The 20,033-nt window shown below is 42.6% G+C and overlaps 3 protein-coding genes across 5 annotated transcripts in view; all 3 read right to left on the reverse strand.

The window, feature by feature from the left end:
• adam11 (ADAM metallopeptidase domain 11) overlaps positions 1–6,603 on the reverse strand; it is a 28,937-nt gene extending 22,334 nt beyond the window's left edge. For all 3 annotated transcript variants that reach the window (XM_069155520.1, XM_069155522.1, XM_069155521.1), the window contains exons 1-4: positions 6,264–6,603; positions 5,859–6,004; positions 1,487–1,563; positions 883–949 (exon numbers count right to left, since the gene is read on the reverse strand). In XM_069155520.1, the coding sequence (XP_069011621.1) occupies positions 883–949; positions 1,487–1,563; positions 5,859–6,004; positions 6,264–6,321 (348 nt within the window). In that variant the 5' untranslated portion in view covers positions 6,322–6,603. The remainder of the gene's footprint in view (positions 1–882; positions 950–1,486; positions 1,564–5,858; positions 6,005–6,263) is intronic.
• A 670-nt stretch (positions 6,604–7,273) lies between these two features.
• dbf4b (DBF4B-CDC7 kinase regulatory subunit) lies at positions 7,274–15,325 on the reverse strand. The gene is made up of 12 exons (XM_069156305.1): positions 15,255–15,325; positions 14,463–14,664; positions 13,890–14,039; positions 13,504–13,554; positions 13,298–13,367; positions 12,809–12,873; positions 12,546–12,585; positions 11,825–11,876; positions 10,779–10,907; positions 10,156–10,291; positions 9,911–10,044; positions 7,274–9,791 (listed from the first exon to the last, which is right to left on the reverse strand). Exons 2-12 carry the CDS (start codon positions 14,610–14,612, stop codon positions 8,276–8,278), a joined length of 2,493 nt encoding a protein of 830 aa, XP_069012406.1. The 5' UTR covers positions 14,613–14,664; positions 15,255–15,325; the 3' UTR covers positions 7,274–8,275.
• Positions 15,326–17,467: 2,142 nt separating this feature from the next.
• On the reverse strand, positions 17,468–18,847 carry LOC138202366 (gap junction gamma-1 protein-like). The gene has a single exon (XM_069156306.1). The coding sequence runs from the start codon at positions 18,845–18,847 to the stop codon at positions 17,468–17,470; it is 1,380 nt and encodes a 459-aa protein (XP_069012407.1).
• Between the last annotated feature and the right edge of the window lie 1,186 nt (positions 18,848–20,033).

The following is a 20,033-nucleotide window of genomic DNA, read 5'->3' on the forward strand; positions in this document are numbered from 1 at the left end:
AACTTAGAATTCAACCATCAGTGCTCGTGCAACTGCTGCTGCTAGAAAGAAGAAACCTTTCCAAAGGCTCAGGATGATGTGTGGAACAGTCGGACAACACCCATCTGAAGCAAAACATCTTCATAGCCGTTCACAAAGTCTCTCGACATTCAAAAACATTCACCGTTTCCATGACTTTCTGCCTGAAGGGAAACCTAAACAAATTCTGCGATTGTTGATTCTGGGGATATACACATACAAAATACAGTGCAAAAGGTTTGTACTGTTGCAGTAATTTGGCACATAATCAATTTCTATTCGATTGGAAGGGTTGAAAATCTAGTTTCTATTATTTTCTGATAGGAATCGGGATGCCAAAATTTGTCGAAGGCTTATTAACGATTCAACATTTTTGCAATTTACATTTGCATAGCTTTCTTTTCAAGATTTTGATGGGAGAATTGGCAGCACTCACGTCTGTTTGATGAAGGTGATGCTACAGCTAGCAGGATGTTAGTTTAGCTTGGCATAAAGACTGGACATGGGGAAAAATGGCTTACATCCACATTCACTAATCGATCTTACCTGCATGTCTTTGGACTGTGGGAGAAAATTGAAGCACCCAGAGAAAACCCCGCATGCACAGGGAGAACGCCTGGACTCCACACAGAAACTATACAGCCATCCATTCGGTTTGAACCATTAATTAACATGTTCTACCTCATTTGTTAAATCCATACAAAAGCCAAAGTGTAAACTGCTCCCAGCCAATTAATAGTCCAGCAATTTTTGTACAGTGTGAGATTAGTGAGGTTTAAGGAGCTTTTAGGTATATTTTGTTAAGCTATCTGACTGTAGTGTCGTATTTACGACACAGACAAAATGCTCCTTCTATAAACCTACCATATTCTGTGACAGCTGCCCATCCTGGTCAAAGTGACGCTCCACATAGTCTGTAGACAGGAGATTGCTGGAAAGAAAAGGAAGAAAAATGTTAGAGAACAACCTTATATAACATTTAGTTTCAGCCCAAATTCAGTAGTTCAAAAAAATGTTTGGAAAAGCCTGATAGTAGCACTATCTAGAGAGGCCACTGTGGTCATTCAGTGCTATTTAATAGAATAAATCAACCATCATCACACATTGTGACTTGCGCCAGTCTAGCCAAAGAACGGCTGACTCATAAGTGAAGCAAAAATGTGTGAGGATTAATTTATCCTAAGTGGTTGGAAAAGCCAATGAAAGGTATTACATCAATGCAGTCCATTAGAGTAAAATGAGAAGGGTGGAGGTGAAGGTATACATACACAGCTAAAAGTCATTTAGCTTGCAGGCAGTCAGTATAATGGTAACACACAGGACATACAGTAGGTGGGCGGGAGAGACGGATGAAGAGTGCATGCGAGTACGGTCATGTCAGCGACTGCCATAAGCAAACTATTAAAATGCTGCCTGACGGGTCCGTGGTATGGATACGAGGACCCTCCGCTGGGACGTGTTGACTTACTGGTTGAGTTCCAGGTCGAGGATGAAGGATGTGCCGAAGGCCTCCACTAGGAAGCTGCTCTGGGCCAGATGGATGGGCTAAGAGAGGGATAGAGGGAAGACATGTGGGAGTAGGAGGGATAAAAATAGAGAAGAATGCGGCAGGGGCTGAGAAAGGAATTTAAGTAGCAACAGAAACTCAGAATTAACATCCGTTTATCGTCCACTGATGGTAGTTTAAAGAACAACAAACAAGTTTGGGAAAACTTGTTTACTTCAGGTAAACACTGCCATCATTAAAAATCGATGGCCTGATTGAATTACTTACAAGTATTGCCATGCTGCACTACATCTCTTTCACTACATCCTGAATGCATCCTGTACACACGGTCCGCAATATACTAACAGCAAACCATGTTTGCAGTTAGTACGAGTAATCACAGTAGTGATTTTTTTTTTTTTTTTTTTTTTTTTTAGCTTTTTCACTAAAAACAGCAGATGAAAATTCTGCTTTGCAAATATTTTATAAGGTAGGATTTGCAATGTCAGTTAAACCCTAACAATGCAAACAATTCATTTTGATGGGGTAGCATCAACATTGAAATGTAAATATTACTTTTGTTTGCCTTCAGTAAATCTCCACAGGAAACCTTAACAAAGATAGAGTACAATGTTTTCCCCATTAATTCTATTTTGGAAAAACATCATAACATTTTGTTTTCTGCGGTGTCCCAGGAGCCCGTTTCACCACCTTCCGCAATTACCTTTTTTCTTTTTTCAGCTGTGAGCAGCTGCTTTGTTCCCTTCACATTGTGGGAGAAAGTGTCTGTTAACAACACATCCAAAAAATAATGGGTGATTATTTTGGGTAGACTTTTATTTTTGAGACTTTGCCAACATACTCAAAACCTGTTTGACGTTAGTACAGTGTTGTGCAATCAGGACACAGATTATTCCTGTTTTTAACAGTTAACCGTTTTATTTTTATTGTGCTCCAATGTGCAAATTCAGCTCAAAGGGCTTTAGAATTTAAACAGATAATACAGTTTTTCCTTAGACCCTCAAATCGGATAAAGAAAAACTGCAAAGAAAAAAAACTTTTGAACAAGAATAAGAATAGGATCCTCCTTCCGAGATGAACGGACATGCTGTCTGTACATAGCAGATAGAAGCAGCGGTGGTTGTATTACAATATGAACAACGTCTATATCGTTACAAGTTAAGGTCACATTCATTTTCATGCTGCGGTTCTCATCTTATGTCTCGTAGCTCTGTCCGTGAGAAGGGCAAGTGCACGAGTGGCTAAACAAACATGAAGATTTGTACCGATGTGCAGTAAGACAGACACTAAGAATAAGTATTTAGATGGCTATAGCTTTCTTTTAGATTAGTAACCCATACATCTCATATCAATACTGCAGCAGATCATTGGTCCCTGATAGCAACTCAAAGAAATGACTCGCTAATGTGTCAAGTATTTCATGTTTTCAGGAAAATGTTAATAAGATTGTGTAAAAATTGTGACGGAATATAATGAAGAGAGCGTGGAGGAGGGAGGAAAACGGATGGATGTTTAATATGAAATAATTTGACAGCATTCACAGAGAACTAAGCAGCAAAGACTTGGATATTAAAAGATGTCCCCATCCAGGAACCGCTCCCTGGAGGTGAGACGGCTCATCCATCCCAGAGGGTTATGGATAAAACTCTGTGGTGACACACTGTGTCTGTCTGACCTTGCTTCAAGGTGGGCCACTTACAAATTATAAGACAGAGCTCCCATCAGTACTTACTGGCCAGCTGCGAGGCAGGTCTCATTAGTATTACCCTGCACTCTCTGCAAACCACTTAGTATCAATCCAAAACCTCCACTGGGTCCATATACCGTACGATAAAAAGGCCACAATGGTACTCGTGAGCAGACATAAGAAAGCTCCATTAGAGCATTCGATTTTTTTTATTTCAAATCAAATCCCAGATATTCTGGCCAAAACTCTGAACTTGCCCCCGAGCTCCTAATTGACCAAACCTGAGATAGGAAATCTGAGTTTTCAGTTCCACGACAGTAAGTCAGCCCTGAGTGTGTTCACTCTCGAGTAAAGCGCCTGCCTGGCGGGTGAAAAATGTCAACATTAATGGAGCGCCTATATTACAGTTCACCGTGGCAACGGGTAAATAAAGAGCAGGGCCTCCATTGCAGTGTAGGAAACATTAATATGTGACAGCTCATTTATCTTTTAAAAAAAAACAAAAAAACAACAGCAGCATTAGTGAAGGAGTCAGACTCAAAGTGGAAGGGGAAAATAAAAATGTATAAATTCACACTGCTAACTGATGAATGAGCATAATAAAATTTAATAAACTTGAATTTACTTAAATGATGACAAAAAGCGGGAATCTGACAGTATATCAAATATTTATAGGTATTTGACAAGGAAAAGAAAAACTTAAAATCAAAATATAGATCAAATAATTAAATATATAGTTGTTGTTTTTTTAGACTTACAGCAGTCCAGGTCCAGTGACAGTCTTTACTCTCATAGTCCAGTAACGATTGTGACGGTTGTAATTGAAAGAGCATCTTTGTGCTTCGCTGCAGACAGCAGTTTTCAGTCAAAAGCTGTGATTAAACCAATGTGCACGACGCCTGCTGCAGTATCGCGCCAAAGCGTGCAACACACCCGCCAGTCCACGAGAGGCAGCGTGTCAGTAAGACAGTTGACCTGGCATGAAAAGTAGGCCGTGTCACGTGATGGAGGTCACGTGACGGAGTACAAAAGTGCCACTGTCTGTGTAAGGAGGCAAGTTGGGGATGGTTAGACGGACAAAACAGACTTTAACACAGCAGACCCAGAGGTCGAGTATCGGAGTAGTGACACCTTAACGCGCCAGAATGACAACGTTCTTTTCTCCAAGTGAGAAAATAAAATGTTCACAGTTCTCTTGATGCGGTTGAAATTCTTTTACGTTTTTTTTTTGACGTAACCACGTGACACGCTGGCCTCGAGTGGACCGGTGGGTGAATTACACGGTTTGGTGTGACACCGGGTTGCAAGTTATTTTTTCCGTTATTTTTCATTAAAGCAAATTTAAGATGGTAATGTCTTCATACATTGCTCACCCAATTCCCCGTATGGTTTTAAAACAGCCGTTTGATCTGAAGGTCAGCGTTTAGTGTCAAAGACCAAAATGAAAGCTGCGATTCGCAGTACATGTTAAGAGTGGCACCGATCAGGATATTCTTTGGTCAATTGTGTTGACTGATGACCTAAAACTTGAAGTCCGTTTACGTGACAAACATGTACTAACTTTGGATTCACACCGAAGATAATCCGTGGGTGTTGTAAGGGCGCGTAACGTACATGTAAATGCACGTCTCCTCGGTCTCGGCAAAGAGAGGTCACGAGACAACACGCTGACCAAAGATCGACACCTCAAGGTCAAACTTGTGTCATATCCACTGACCGGCCAGCCGCTGACTGACAGTGTTGATAGCGAAGGTAACAGGAGAGGACAGGTAGAGGTGTGAAATGTAATCTAATGGGGTGGAAAGGAGCAAGAGGCTGAAGTGGGGAGTTTTTTTTTGTTGTTGTTTTTGTTTTTATCTGCCCTGCTGTGCCCTGGGCATGCTGTGGGTTGTATGGGGGTGGCGGTAGAAGTGACAGTGAGATGACCTATGGAGAAAAGACAGAGGGGAATCCAGGCCTGACGAGAGGCAGGTGATAGATAGAGGTCGTTTTTGATATCAGCTGTTCATATGGTACTTGTTCAAATAAATCCAATGTTTTTTGTGTTTTCTTATTTTAACCGATTTATTTATTTATATATTGTATATTATGTCCTTTTTTTTTCAGTTGTAATGTCCCAGCTTTTTTGTGCAATGCACTGGCTGCACAACACACCGTTCATCATTAAAGGATGTAACAAAATCTATCGAAGCACGATTACAAAAACATAAAAACAACCGAGTCAAACTAACCCTCCAAAATTCAAACTAAAATATGACCAGTTAAAATGGAAATCATTTCCACACAGCATGATCAGAAATGTGCAAGAAGAGGAATATATCTCAGTAACAGTCTCCGCTAACTATTCATCTTTCAGATGCGTAAACGGACAAACTTTCTACAGTCCATACATTCCAGATTAGTCTTTGTCATATAGAGTTAACATTACACTATTGAAAAAACGTCCACTGGAGGATGGTATCTTGGATAGAGGTCGGAAAATTGAATGAAATCTTTTCGTCATATAATGTCATTTGGAGGATCTGCCTGAGAAGTGTACTCAAGACCTGCAGACAATTCGATGGGAAATGTAATGACCATATTTGCATTCAACTCGTGGTTTGGAGAATGGGTGTAAAGCCATTCACAGAAGCAGCCGAGGCTCACCTGCATGCCGTCTGGATGGTTTTTGACCCGGGTGTCCAGGCGGCTGTGCAGCAGCTCCTCCTCAGAGTGGGTCTGTTGCAGGAGCCGCTTGGGCCGAACGACCTCTTCTGCGGGCGGCAGCGCGGGACTCCTCCATTCCCTCAGACCTGCGGAGGAAACAGGAGGCGGCTCAGTGGAGGCAGGGAGACTGAGAAACTGGACTTGTGGAGCTAACGTGGTAAATGTCAACGTTTCTGCAGAGCTTGTTTTCAACAGCTGATCGCGAGCCGCTTGTCGCCGCCACCGCGGCGCTCCTCGTCAGAGAGAACAGGCAAAACCCGAACTATTCCTTTTTTTTCCCCCATCTCTGAGCGTGGGTTCCCCCGTTTCAACTAAACCTCACGAGGAAGAGCGGGAGCCTCTCACCTGTCTCGGCGCACCGTGCACACGCTGCAGCGAACAGCAGGCATCTCACCGCGAGCATGATGCTCACATAGTCCCAGTGATTTCCTTGGTGCAGAGCCGTTAAAATGAACTGACGGGAGCCGAGAGCGGAGGTTGTTGACAGTGAGGACAAGCACAACAGCTGGCTTCCTTTAAACGCGGCGCCCGCATTTCTCGCCCGCCTCACTGCCGCGGGTGCATTAAAAACAGCCTGAAGGGGCTCCTCCTCTCGGCTCAAGCAACACGGTGCGCGTCGGTGTCACAGATCTCCGCGGCAGGACCGCGCACACACACACACACACACACACACACACACACACACACACACACCTGTGTGTCTGCCTCGGTACAGGGATTCCTTAAACAGAGCGAGGCTGCGCGAGCCGTGGGACTGGAAACAAGGAGCACGTGGGGGCTTGGCGGGCCCACCCACGGTCTCTGATCTACCCCGATGGGTTCAAAATCCCGGTCCGCGGGACCCCAGATGTAACACCTGATTGTACACGGAATAAAAAAGCCCCAGACTGTGATAAAATACTTTTTTTTTTTTTGGTCTTTCTTCATCAGGATGCATTTTATTTCTTTTAATGGAGAACACATTTCAAATGCATTGATTAAGGCACTTTCATCATCTTTTTTTCTATTAATAATGGCCAAGCAAAGGGTTTTAAGTGCGTTTTGCCGTTTTAGAATCATAAGAAACAAATCTAAATTGAATTCAACATTTTCCACTATTTTCAATGGCTTTGATCTTGTAAAATTCACTCAAAATTGCCAATCCCTCATTACAAATTACAAGTATCAACTCATTCCATTATTATAAATGTCCTACTTTTCTTCCAAGTGGGTTCGTGTGTGTTGAGACTGAACGTTCATTCTTGATCTTGGGGGGGGTGGGGGGGGGGGGACAACCTTGCCACGAGATCAATTAAGAAGCTTTTCTGGAGCTTTTGGTTGTATGGAAAATTCCCACATTTCTTTTTCACCTCCCCCAAAAAAGTCGATAAAGTACATGACAACTAAAATGTTAAATGGACAGATTATTTGATCATTTCACTCTGGCAAATCTGGACCGTGAAGGGTTACGTAAACTGGGATGGAGATTACATATGGAATATTGTTTGTCAGCTGGAAGCTGGTCTGATGAGCCAACAGGAGACATCGACCCGCCACAGCACTGGCTCATCCTCCCCTTCCCGCTTTGCTCCTACAGGCAGAGTCAGCATTTATTATGTCAACAGAAAAAAGATTTCATCTCCGCAAGAGTAGAACCTGTTTGTAAAACATGCAGAGGTAAACATGTATAGATAAAAACATTTATTTAAGTACACTGTCCAGACTTTGACTTCACATTTTCTCATAATGAAGTTGCAGCGCACGACTACGAAGCCCTTGCCTGTCCTTGACGAAGCCAATCCTTTGTCCCACCTTCAAAAGGCAGGAAAAGCTATTTGACATTAATTATATGGTCTGTCTCACAGGTTGTCAGTCCTCCGCTCTACGAACGCCTCGCCTGTTTGACCATCAGCATTGGCACATGAGGGATTTGAGCCAGGCGCAGCACTTACAGTAATTGAGTAATGCCCCCTTTCAGAAAGGCCTCATTAAATTCTCAGTACGACCGTGTGTTCCCGGACATAGCTGCTGAGCGACTGCAGTCAGCACAGAATATTGCGTAGGGGTCAGTGCACAAGGGGGATTAGGGGTTAAGAGGAAAAATGATCATGAGCGCCCTTTAGATTCACGGGAAAATGCAAGCATGTAGCATCTACAACAGAAAGTAAAATAACAAATTCGCATCTCTGAAAAGAGCAAAATTCCACATTTCAGTCCGCACTAAGTTTAAAATATTTATTTAATGTACACTTGACATATTTTATTGAGTTTAAGTGCGGCCCATCGTTTCTTGCGGTGGAATAAGCAGCTGCAAAGTCAAGGACTTGCTCCTCCAGGAGCCTGACAGCTTCCAGGTAGAGGTTCATCCGGTTCTACCATCAGTGATGAACTTTTACAATCTGCACCACAGTCCTGGAAAATGTCGAAGGGTCCGTCTCTTCCCCACACAGAGACGTGGCCGGGGCTGACGGCTGAAGGACAGTATGCAGATGCGACTCGTAGCTGGTGTCGCGCATCCAGGTACACGGCCTGTGCAGCAGCTCTTTGTCGAGCTCACAGCTCTGCTCGGTGGGCTTGAGGAGTCGGGCTGAGGTCGGACCCAGACGTGACAGCAGGTCACAGTCCCAGTCCGAGTCTGAAGACCGAGAGAGCGCGGCGACGTCTGGGATGAGGGCTGAGTCGATGCCGACGGAGGTGGAGTGGGACAGTGAATGTTGAGAGAGACTCCGAGAGTCTTGACTGGAAAAGGCACAGTGAGATTTAGAATTGGGGAAGTCAAGTGAAGGATCAAAGATTCTTGATGGCTGATTGTTAACAGAGTCAACTTGATTTGGTGGCTGTGTGAAATTCTGTATAGTAGGAAAACAAAACTTGGTATTAGTCCATTTCAAACCAAGCATATCCACAGTGTTTGTACTAGAGGTCCAAGAGAGTTCTAGGTTAGGACAAGGCTGTATCTTCTGGTAAGAGGCCTTCTCAGATAATAAACAGTCTTCAACCTTTGCCAAACTTTCACTTTGTGGTTTTTCATGTTGAAAACTTTGTGCAGTCCAGCTACCACTGGACCCAAACGTTGCCGTCCTCTTCCTTTTGCTGCGGCTGTGGTCAGGACTTGCAGTTCGACAACGCTTTCTGGGGTTTGGCACCACAGCTGACTGTCGAGGGAGGGAATGAGATCTACGTGGAGACAGTCTAGCACATTTCAGACCTCTATTAGAACATACGAGTCCACTGAGTTCGACAAGTTGGTACGATCCCTTTATTCCCTCTGTATCGGCCGCAGCCACAGAGCCAAGAAGTCGGGTGGATGAAGGAACTGTGATGCCCGAGACAAATCGGGACACAATCTCCTCAGTGCTCGTTTCACAAGTTTGTCCTGTCACACCCTCCTCTGTAGTGTACTGTTGAGGACTGAGGACAGGGGGCTCTGGGTAAGGACTCTGTGGATCCATAATGTAGGAAGAATAAGGGACTTGTGGGCTGAGGACGGGAGGCAGGGCGTAAGGGTCATAGAGGGGACATGGAGCACTGGGGCCAGAGGAGAGATGTTGATCTTCAGGCTGTTGGTTAAGTGAGTCCTGGGCTTGTGGTTCAATATATAGTACAGGCATGGCTGAGCTTGAAGCGCGAGTCTGGATCTCAGGGAAGTGGCAGTCTGTCTCAGGAATAAGAGACTCAATGTCAGCAGGTAGAGTGGCTGGATTTGGGATAGCAAACTGAACTCCTGGCGATGGACAGTCAGGGCCGGAGGAAAAAGGACCTCTCGGAGGGTTGGAAATGTGGGCATCGATTGAGGAACTTTGTCTCCGCAGGGCCTGGACAGCACGCTCCGTCTCAACATCAGTAAGAGGCTCCAGTTCACAGACACCATGGACAGGCAAAGGAGTTGGTGGTCTAGTGAAAGAACCAGAAAGTCCTCGGTTTAAAACAGAAACCACTGAGGTTCATTGAAAAAGGCTAATTACAAGAATTCCACAGTCTTAAAGACTTTGCTGATAATAATCAAAGCGTACCTGTTCAACGTTTCGTCTGACTGCCGAGATGGATTGGGGTCAAATCCCGGAAGCATGTTGACCACAAGTTGATCCATCACGCTGTAGTTCGAAGGATTTAGCACAAATGTGCGGTGCTGGTCCGACTGCAAGTGCTTCAGGGACCAAAAAAGAACGCATCAAATAGTGTAAATACAAGCCCAAAACTGAAGGGAAAAAAACCCTGCATGTGTTAACAAGAAATAGCAATTCTTAAAGACTCCTACCTCCTCCAGATTAGTGAAGGGCTGACGACAGCATTCACAGTAAGACGTGTCCTTTTTGCGCTGCCGCCAAGGCGAAGGGTTACAACTGAGCGCGGTTTGGGATTTGTCCTGAATGCTGCTTTCAACTTTCTTTTCCCTGTTTAACAAAGAATAAAGTGTCAAAAGATGTTTCACAGCATTAAACAAACTTTCAAAAAGGATTGTAGTTGATTTCCCCATTTCATGTTCTTTCTGGACAAGGCAAGGCAAGTTTATTTGTATAGCACATTTCAACAAGAAGGCAATTCAAAGTGCTTCACATAAAAACCATTGAAAGCATCAAAACATAAGGCAAATAAAAAAAGACATTTAAAAACAATTAAGAGCAGTGATTAAAACATTAAACAAGCTAAAAAAATTGAATAAAAGTTACATGGCAGTTGAAAAAAAGAAAATACAGTAGTAAAATGCGGAAAAGGAAAGAAATTAATCAACATCCTTAAATCTGGTTCAAGTAAAGGTTAGCAGCAAACAGAAAAGTCTTCAATCTACCATCAATGCCAGACAGAACATAAACGTGAGCCAAAACAGTTTAACAGTTTATATCATTCACGCAAGAACTTAAGCAGCAGAGTTGAACAAACCTTGTTTTATTTTCTCCTTGCTCTGTCTGTTTTTCAAACCGAGGAGGGGGCAATTCAAAGGGACTAAATCGGCCCACATAGCACAGAGTGGGAAAGGTCGTAGACTGGATATGCAAAGGCTTGTATTTCCTGGTTATATGGCAGGAAAAAAAACAGAAAAATAATAGATAAAATGTGAATTAAATAAAAACGTTTCAGCATCAAAACTTGAAAGATAAATGAAAATACAGTGCAGTGATGCTGCAAATCTGAATACAGATTGGATGTTTTTTTTTTTTTTTTTTAAATCATCATGACTAAATCATTTTTGAGCTGAAAATATTTCTAACCAATTTGCAAAAGTTCATGCCAGATTTTGCGCGCGAGATCGACTCCGGCTTGGCTTCCAGATGTCAGGGGTTCAATGTCTCATAGCAATGGCCTACGCATTAGCCTGAGTACTTCAATTAAATGAAATGAGAAGGCAACTGAAAAGACCTGTTAGCATGTAGAGGTCCCCTGCAGGAACAGGCAGCGGAGCTTGCAGTGCCTCATCAAAGAGAAATTGTATCCGCTTGAGTTCTGGGCTCCCGGGGAGCGGCTTCACTGGGGGGGGGGCTCGTCACATTACATGATGGGGCTTCTTAACCCGTTCAATTAAGAAAATCACCCGGGCTGAAATGCACACCTCCAGAACTTGCGCCCAGTGGGGCAGAAACAACGGGACAGATCACTGCCACCCATTGCTGCTTTGCTGTCAATATGGCTGACGTGCAAAAAAGGATCGAATCTGATCCGGCCCACCCACTACATGAACCCGTAGAGGCCTAAAAAAAAACAACAACTCCCTTTGTGTTCCAGGATTTCTAGCTCATCTCTTTTGACTGTCGGGAATTAAAATGGAGGATTAACGTAGAGGATTGGGCTGTCTCGGTACTGTGAGACGGGTCTTCAAGTTTTGAGGGATTTCCGAGGGAGAGACGAACTTTCTCTTTCTCAAGTTTACGGTTACGCTTTGGACTCAAAAAGACACACACAAATCGCAGTGAACGACAGATGAAGCTCACCTGCTCGAGTCTTCAATCTTAAGACAGGGAAGCCTCAAAGATGTAGCTGTCACTGGGGGGGAAGAGAGGATCAGACAAGCAGTTGCATTAGTCACAACACGTGTACCCGTAGAAATTAGAGAGCATTGTGGGAAAATACGAGGGGTGAGCAAAAAGGTCAAGATTGTTCCTGTTGCATGCAAAAAGAGTGCACCACTGTGATGTGCAGAGCTGAGGGAGGCAATATTCCAACTTGCGTCGCTTGATCGACATCAAGACGAGTTCCGCGCGTTTTTTGTGGCCGCTGGCTTATGCGCATTTACAATGTCAACAGAGAGCGCAGAACAGATTCGTGTTTTTGGGGCACAGAAAGGAGGGGCGGGGAGCTAAATCCAGCGAGCAGGGGCGGTGAAGAGCGACAATTGTGTTGTTGCAGGCACGTAGTCCTGTTGGAAAACCCAAGTGCCACAATTCAGGTCGTTGATGTTTTTGGCTCAGAGCGTCACAGTCTCACCCTGAGGGACGAATTCATGATGCAAAACCCTACGAACGGAAACGTGTGTGACCGGGCTGCTGATGCTGATCAAGTGACATAACTTGGGATGCTTCCTCACGACGGTCATAGCTCCTCCCCGCTCCGTGTGAATTATTGTGCTGTGCTGTTTGCACCCAACAGGAACGATCTCAGAACTTTTGGATTGTCCCTTATAAACACAATTGAAGCGCATAAACATAAACTAACCTTTGACACAAGGAAGACTGTGTTGTTTGGAGGAGGTCCTCTGCATTAAGAAAAGTTACCATCAGAACATCAGTAATACAAATAGAAAATCTATTTGAAATCAATGTCAATTATCAGTCTCAATTCCATAAAAGCTATTATGTGACCATTTTACCGGCTCAGTTCATTACTTCCTCACTTTCGCCCCTAAAATCATAAAAACTGCTACATTTTGGATATCTGACGAGAATGACGTGAAAAGAAAATCAATCCAAACAACTTACCTCTGGCCTCTTGCTTTTAGCACTGAAGCTCTCTCGAGTTAACTGTTTCAGATATAAAAGGACATCTGACACCACACTAAGGAACGATACATGATATTCAAACAAATATCAAGAAATTTCAAAGCCAAAAACACACGCATATCTCTTATCTAGGTGCTGAATCCAAAAGAAGGTACATTTTATCTGCTACACAAGGACATACAACACTGTAGACGTCTCTTAAAAAAATGACCCTTTCATAAATTTAGGACATGGGGAAAGAGTACAACATTTCAAGGCTGAAATAGCAACTTTGGCCTTATTTGTATTTTTAAAAGGGACTCGTCCACAGAGCTGCAAGTCCTCATGTAACAGAAATGATCAGGAACTTTACATTTCTATGCACCGAACACCACACACTCACATGGTGCCATCTGCTGCCAGCGGAGGTTCACTGCATGTTAATCATGTTCTGCCTCGAGTCACCACTAATATTAGTCAAAAGGATACCGTCCACATACAAAATCTTCACTCCCCATGATCGAGCATTGGACAAAACACTGCTGCCCTGCAGTCGTTCCTACATCGCAGATCCATCAGGAAGATGCCAGAGAGATAAGATATCAAAAATGTATACGTCAGTCCAGTATTACCAGCAAAAGTCCAAGAGCCCACAGTTCTGCAAGATAACATGCATTTTGACTGCACTAACTTACGTTGTTGCGAATGGCTTTTTCAAGCAGAGCCTTGCCCCGACTGCCACAAGCCTGTAGAGACAAATGCAGCTCAGACAGACAGCATGCATCATTCTCATGTATATTTCAGTAACTGGGATATTGTCCAGGCGAGCTGGTGGTAAATCAATTTAATAAATGTCTTTAGATAGTATCTGTTTCCTCATTCTCAATCTCATCTTCTGCATAATTCTCACAAGATATAATAAGATATTCATACGTAACAGGACACTAAAGAGCAATCAAGCATCAATTATTAACGTTAAATCTAAGAAAACAACAATATAAGGTTAATGGTGTTTAATTATTGATCTGCAGCTTTGGACGTAGCAACAAGTATTAAAATAAGTGTTGGTGAGGCTCCGTACCACTGGTCTCGGAGTTCCTGGTCGCTGTTGGGTTCCTTCACTCGTCCCCTTCGCCCGGTCTTTGGTAACCACACACTTCTCCTCCTTCGGGCCCTCTTGACTTCCAGTCACAAAAAAGCTCACATCCTTGTGCAGGAAACTCTCAACCCTCTTCAAAAGAAAATAAAATAACATTTGCGCATCATTTTCTGCCAAGAGACATCATTGCCACTCAGACCTTTAACTTTCCTCGTACAAAATCTAACTTGGATTAAGGAGGTGTTCAATACAGGAAAACGGTGTCGGTTTGAATCGTCAGTGTATTTTCTGCTGAGCTGATCTGAGCGGATCATCTTGTTTCAAAAGCGCAGCCAAATTAACAAATGTTTCCCGGCACTGATCAGGCAACAAGACAAATGGCTGGTTTAGCCAAATTCTTGCAGAAAATTTTGATTTAAAAATGTGGGGACCCTAGATCAAAACCTGCATAGCAATCTCTGCATACGAGTAACAATATCAAATGTTGTTTTTTTGTCATCAGCACCTTTAATATTTTTAGGATCCATTGGGGGTCCTATCCTTACACATGCTTACCCCTCCTAGAATAGATATGGCTTCCAAAAGAAGGGTTAAAGAGCGTTTCTTCAAATTGTCCAGGTAGAAAATCTTCCCCTCCAGCTTCTTCACCCCGAGACACAGGTTGCCCAGAAGCCCGAGCTCCTTTGAACACTGCTGCGGCTGCATAATCCTGGTGCAGTGAAGGAGCTTGCAACTTTACAGGTGATGTACCGGGATTCTGCATCAAAAAGAAAGAACAATAGATGTTGATTAAATAAAAACGTGCACAATATTTTCCACAAACAGCGAATTCAAAGCGAGATCTCTTTTCAGGAACCGCACAGCCCTTTAACTGGCTCTTGGGATAATAATTTCTTATAACTAGGTTTCAAAATTGTTCTGTACAATTTGTTAGGTATTTTAATACACGGTCCCCCCCTAACAACAACAACAACAACAGTTTACAATCACCATCTACTGTTGGCAGTTGTCATCCAGCATCAGACTGATGTAGACTTTAAAAAAAAAAAAAAAAAAAAAAAGGGGCCAGCAACACAACAATTTTAAACATGCCATTAAAAAGTATTGCAGAAAAACACGATGTTGTTGTTTACCATGAAAACACACCCGCGCCGTTCAGGCATCACCGCAGCCACCCTGCTAGCTACCAAGTAAACTTAGCTGTGACTCCTTAGCTTCAGCTAACCTTAGCCGGGTTAGCTTTCCTTAAAACAGACAACGACAGTGCAACAAAAACCGCTCGCTACTTTTAAACCCTCATCATTATTGTCGAGGGGGAAAAAAAAGAAAGACAGACGGCTCACTTACGTTTCGCTCCTGCGCTGGAGAGCTGTGGTAAACAAAATTCCGCTATCGAGTCATCAGAAAGTGGTGGAGACGTAACCGCCGCCTTTTCAAAAACACCAGCGGAGATGTGGACGTAGAGTCGACGTCACATCCGGCGCAACGCTGCCTTCAAGCGCCCCTTCTCTGACTTGTTTGGGGTGACTCACTTCAAAAAGGACTGCTTTATAAGTTATCACTCAAATTAAATTAAATGTAAATTCGTTTAATAATAAGGAGGTTTCTCATAAAAGCCATCCTTTTAGGTACGAGCTTTGCTTTACATGTATTTTTTGTTGTTGTAATTGTCAGTTTTACTTGAGGTTCTGATAGTATCCTAAACGCATCACAAAACATCCTCAGCGGCAGTGTACATCCGAAACAACCTTTCTACATTTTGGAGTAACGAATCTTCTAGATACAACTTGTAGAGTATAGCATGAGCCCTATTTGGAAACATACATATAGGAATTTGCATTTTTTTTTTTTTTTAAATGAGATAAAAGACAAAACCTAAACTGATAATCTGTAAAGACCTGAGGTAGGCCAGGCCATGACTGGAAAATCAAACTATAGGTTGTGCTGATAAAAGTGATGAAGTAAAACGTGCCTATTATTGTGCTCATCAGAAACCACCTCAAACATTTTCATTATATGTTTTACTTAACCTAGTAGTTATCAAATGGAACTGTAAAATGAATACTTGACCTCAAAATAGTGATGTTTTTCCTCTCTTTCAAAATAAGCATATACAGTAAATTCATTGGTGTGCTTATCCAGCTGGTAAAATATATTTCAAAATCTCCTACACTCATTCACTGTTGCATTAGCTACCAACATATAACTCTGAGCAAAAGTACTAAAAAAAACAAACCCGTATAATTATTGAGAAGGCTTTACCTGCTGAAATGCTTTATATTTGATTCCCCTTCCTGCCCAGCAGAGGGCAATATGCAATGTAAACCTATATGGTCACATAGATACTCACTTTAATCAAAAATAGATTTTACACTATGTCATGACATCCAAATGGTTTAATGTGAGACAAAGACCACAAGGCAAATACAAATTATTTATTCAAAACATGCACTTTTTATCTATAAAAATATTTTTCACAAAACTAAACCGTGGCAGTGCAAACAAGAAGCCCTAATGGCATATCAGTTTGAAAATCTGAAAATAAAAGTAAGTGATCGTGACAAAGAAACCATTATACCAGGCCTGCAAAAATAAAACGACAGGCCAGAATCACTGTTTATTCTTTTTTGTGTTGAACGAATGAACGAATAGTTGAGAAAAACTTTCACAGCATAAATGTTAAACAGAAATATGTGAAAAACGATGACAGCTTGACAAAAAAACATTGACAGCAGTTTGAACATCAAAGTTAGTTCATTAAACGTTGCCAAACATTTCCAATGAATTAAAAATGTTTTAAAACGTTAATGAGCATCTCCTTTTCTCTCCAAAAAACAAGGTGAAAATACCACCTGAAAAACGTTTTTCTTTATGTTGTGGAAAACATTAAATACATATTAAATTGATTTCATCAAAAAAAAAAAAAAAAAAAAAAAAATTCTGCATATTTAGAAACAATAATAATGTTCAAGACTTTGACCCCGCGGATGGTAAAGAAACTATTCACATTGACAGCAGCACTTTGGTCCTGTTGTAAGTGCATCGTGACGTGGACATTTTAAAGAAAAAAGTACTCAATAAACTGTTAAACTTAAAGTGATTTTGAGTCGGTATGAAGAGGCTCTTTGACTGTCAGTAAGGCACTTTAGATTACAGCATGGAAGCATCTGCTTATTCATAGGAAATACACATTGGCACCAAAATCTTACAGCAAAAGTTATTCAAATGTACAGATATTTTGATACTTTCACTTCACTGTAATTCAAGACTTTATTTACCTTTGTCACAGGTTTTATGGTTACACCGTTTCACATGCCAGTCACAGTATTTTTTGCTGGTATAAGGTGGTTCCTGACAAGCACATTTTCACTTCAACATTTTTATTGCATGAATTTTATTGAAAATAATGTCAATTGTTTGCCCTCTTTTTATATATATATATATATATATATATATATATATATATATATATATATATAGTATGGCCACACAAATGTAAATACTGTATCTGCAGAGGCTTTGCGTTGTTTAGGAAACAACAAAAAGTAACAGTCTGTGTTTCAGATCCACTCAGAACCCTTTATTACTCCATATTTGCTGCTATTACTGGTGCCGCTGCTGCCCCTGTCTGTGTCTGCCTTGCCGGAGGCGTGTCTGGAGGTCTGCCTGTGTTTACGTTCACGGTGAGGCCTGCTGTGGTTATTATTGTGGCTCTGCAGTTGGCTGTAGGCCTGACTTTCAGCCTCCAGCTTATTCTGTGGTTGACCGATGTCCTTATGCGCACCTCTGCGGGCGTCTCCCGTCCCAGCTCTGCACAGGTTCTCATCATTATTGGTGAACTGCTGACGCTCCTCTTGGGCAATGTTCACATGGTTCTGCTGGCACGCCATCTTGGCATTAGTGAGATCGGTGATGGGTAGTGGTTGGTTGTGGTTCCCCGTAGATACCAGAAGAGGCTTGATGGCGATGTTGTACCCCGGTGGAGCCGATGGAGTGTTCCAAGGGAAAGGGTAGCTGTTGTAATCATCTCCACTCAAACCTGCCTCATTAAGAGCTCCTTGTCCCCTCGTCAACGCGTACAGCTCATCGTCAGGGAGCTGCTCCTGGCGGGAGCGCATGATCTCACAGATGGTACCTATGCCCAGGTGAAGCATCTCCCATATATTGAGAGCCAGACAGAGCAGGGAGACCGTGTACATGATGAGGAGAAAGATAGTTTTCTCCGTCGGTCGTGACACAAAGCAGTCCACGCTGTGAGGGCAGGGCAGGTCTGAGCATATGTAGGTGGCCGGTACAGCGAATCCATACAGGGCATACTGTCCGCACAAGAAAGCCACCTCCAGCAAGGAGCGGGCCAAGAGTTGGAGGACATAAATGCGCATCAATCCGTCCTCTTTGATACGCTGACGCCCATCATGACGAACCTTGACTTTTACTTGTCTGTCACTACTGCCTCCTTTTGCTTCTCCACCACCGTCACTCTCCCCCTCTGCCATTTCGTAGATCATTGGGTCTTCCTCATTGTCATCCTCAGCCTCCTCAATGGCCCTGTGCTGCTTTCTGCCCGCGAGATGATGCCTCTTGGGTTTCCTCCGGGAAAATCCACTCACTCCCCCACTATCTGCCTGTTCCTCTGCCCGAGCAATTTTATTGACAGCATAACCCAGGTACATGAGTGAAGGCGTGGCCACCAGAATGATTTGGAAGACCCAGAAGCGGACGTGTGAGAGCGGAGCAAAGGCATCGTAGCAGACGTTCTCGCAGCCTGGCTGGCCGGAGTTGCAGACGAACTTACTCTGCTCGTCGTAGTAGATCGACTCACCTCCCACTGCTGTCAGCACAATGCGGAAAACAATGAGGACGGTGAGCCAGATCTTCCCCACAAACGTGGAATGGTTGTGGATTTCTTCCAGCAGGCGAGTCAGGAAACTCCAGCTCATGGTAGTGGCAGGGAAGCTACAGCGAGGGGCAACATACACCTCCTGTTAAAGCCCTGTGGAGAATACAAACATTTGGTTACATTTGGGCCATGCATACAACACTATAAGAAAAGAAATAATAAGGAACTTTTGCCTCAAGTGAGGATCTGAGATAGTCATGCCATCTGTGGACTATAATTAGGTGGGATGGGAGAAGACTTAACCAGTGTTTTGAACTAAACTAGTCTGGAGTAAAGTCCCACAAAGAACAAAGCTAACTATAATTGTTACTAACAGCCAATATTAGGATCATTTAAAGCAAGCTGGGAATGGTCAGAAACTAAATAAAAGAGAGACACACTATACAGTATATTACAATTTTGCCTCAATCAAGCCACTACAGGTTTATTATACATTCCTCATAATAGTCTCTTGTTCAATTCTATTATAGCTTTCTCCTTCTCATACAGTATGTGTAAACATCCACCACAGTACCACTGTAGTAGTGTAACAGAAACATGTTCATAAAAAGTAAAAAGCCTTGTTGGCCAGGATGGACTGAGAAAGAATGAAGTGAAAAAATAAACAAAGAGAAAAGAATCCCAAACTGTGTACACCATGATCTGTATAGACAATTAAACCACACACAGTCACGGTGTGAAGAGTTGCCTCCAGATACCTTTCTCGGGAACTGGTGGACTAAAACATGCATTAAATCAGGTAGATGTCTGACTGACATTAGACGTGATTACTCAAAGTTGTAAGAACTTGATAAGATAAATGTATATTATGGAGTTTACATTTTCTGAGTATCTATTCTCGCAACTTGCTGCTTTTGATCCACCCAAAGTGAAAATTATGGTATTCTGAGAAGTGGGACTGGACATGTGTTTTTCCTGGCATGCTCAAGTCTAACAAATGTACAAATCTAACAGTCAAATTACTCTTAACAAAGACCTTCTTATTGTCAAATCTTCTTTGCTTTTAAAAAACAGAAAAAAAAGATGATTTATTAATATGTCATTTTGTGTGTGTCTCTCCATTTGTCTCTCTTTCCCATATACACATAGAATAAATACACCAGTTTTTATTCTATAAATAAAGGCCCACACTGCTCGACTGTATTCATGACGTGTTTTGTTTTTTTTAGCTGTGTTTGTTGGCACAGAAGGGTACAGGCACTTATGTCTTCTGCAGGAGGCACACC

This window comes from Embiotoca jacksoni, unplaced genomic scaffold, assembly GCF_022577435.1.
Source record: "Embiotoca jacksoni isolate LCO1_2020_lvr unplaced genomic scaffold, fEmbJac1.0.p SCAF_20, whole genome shotgun sequence".
NCBI lineage: Eukaryota > Metazoa > Chordata > Actinopteri > Embiotocidae > Embiotoca > Embiotoca jacksoni.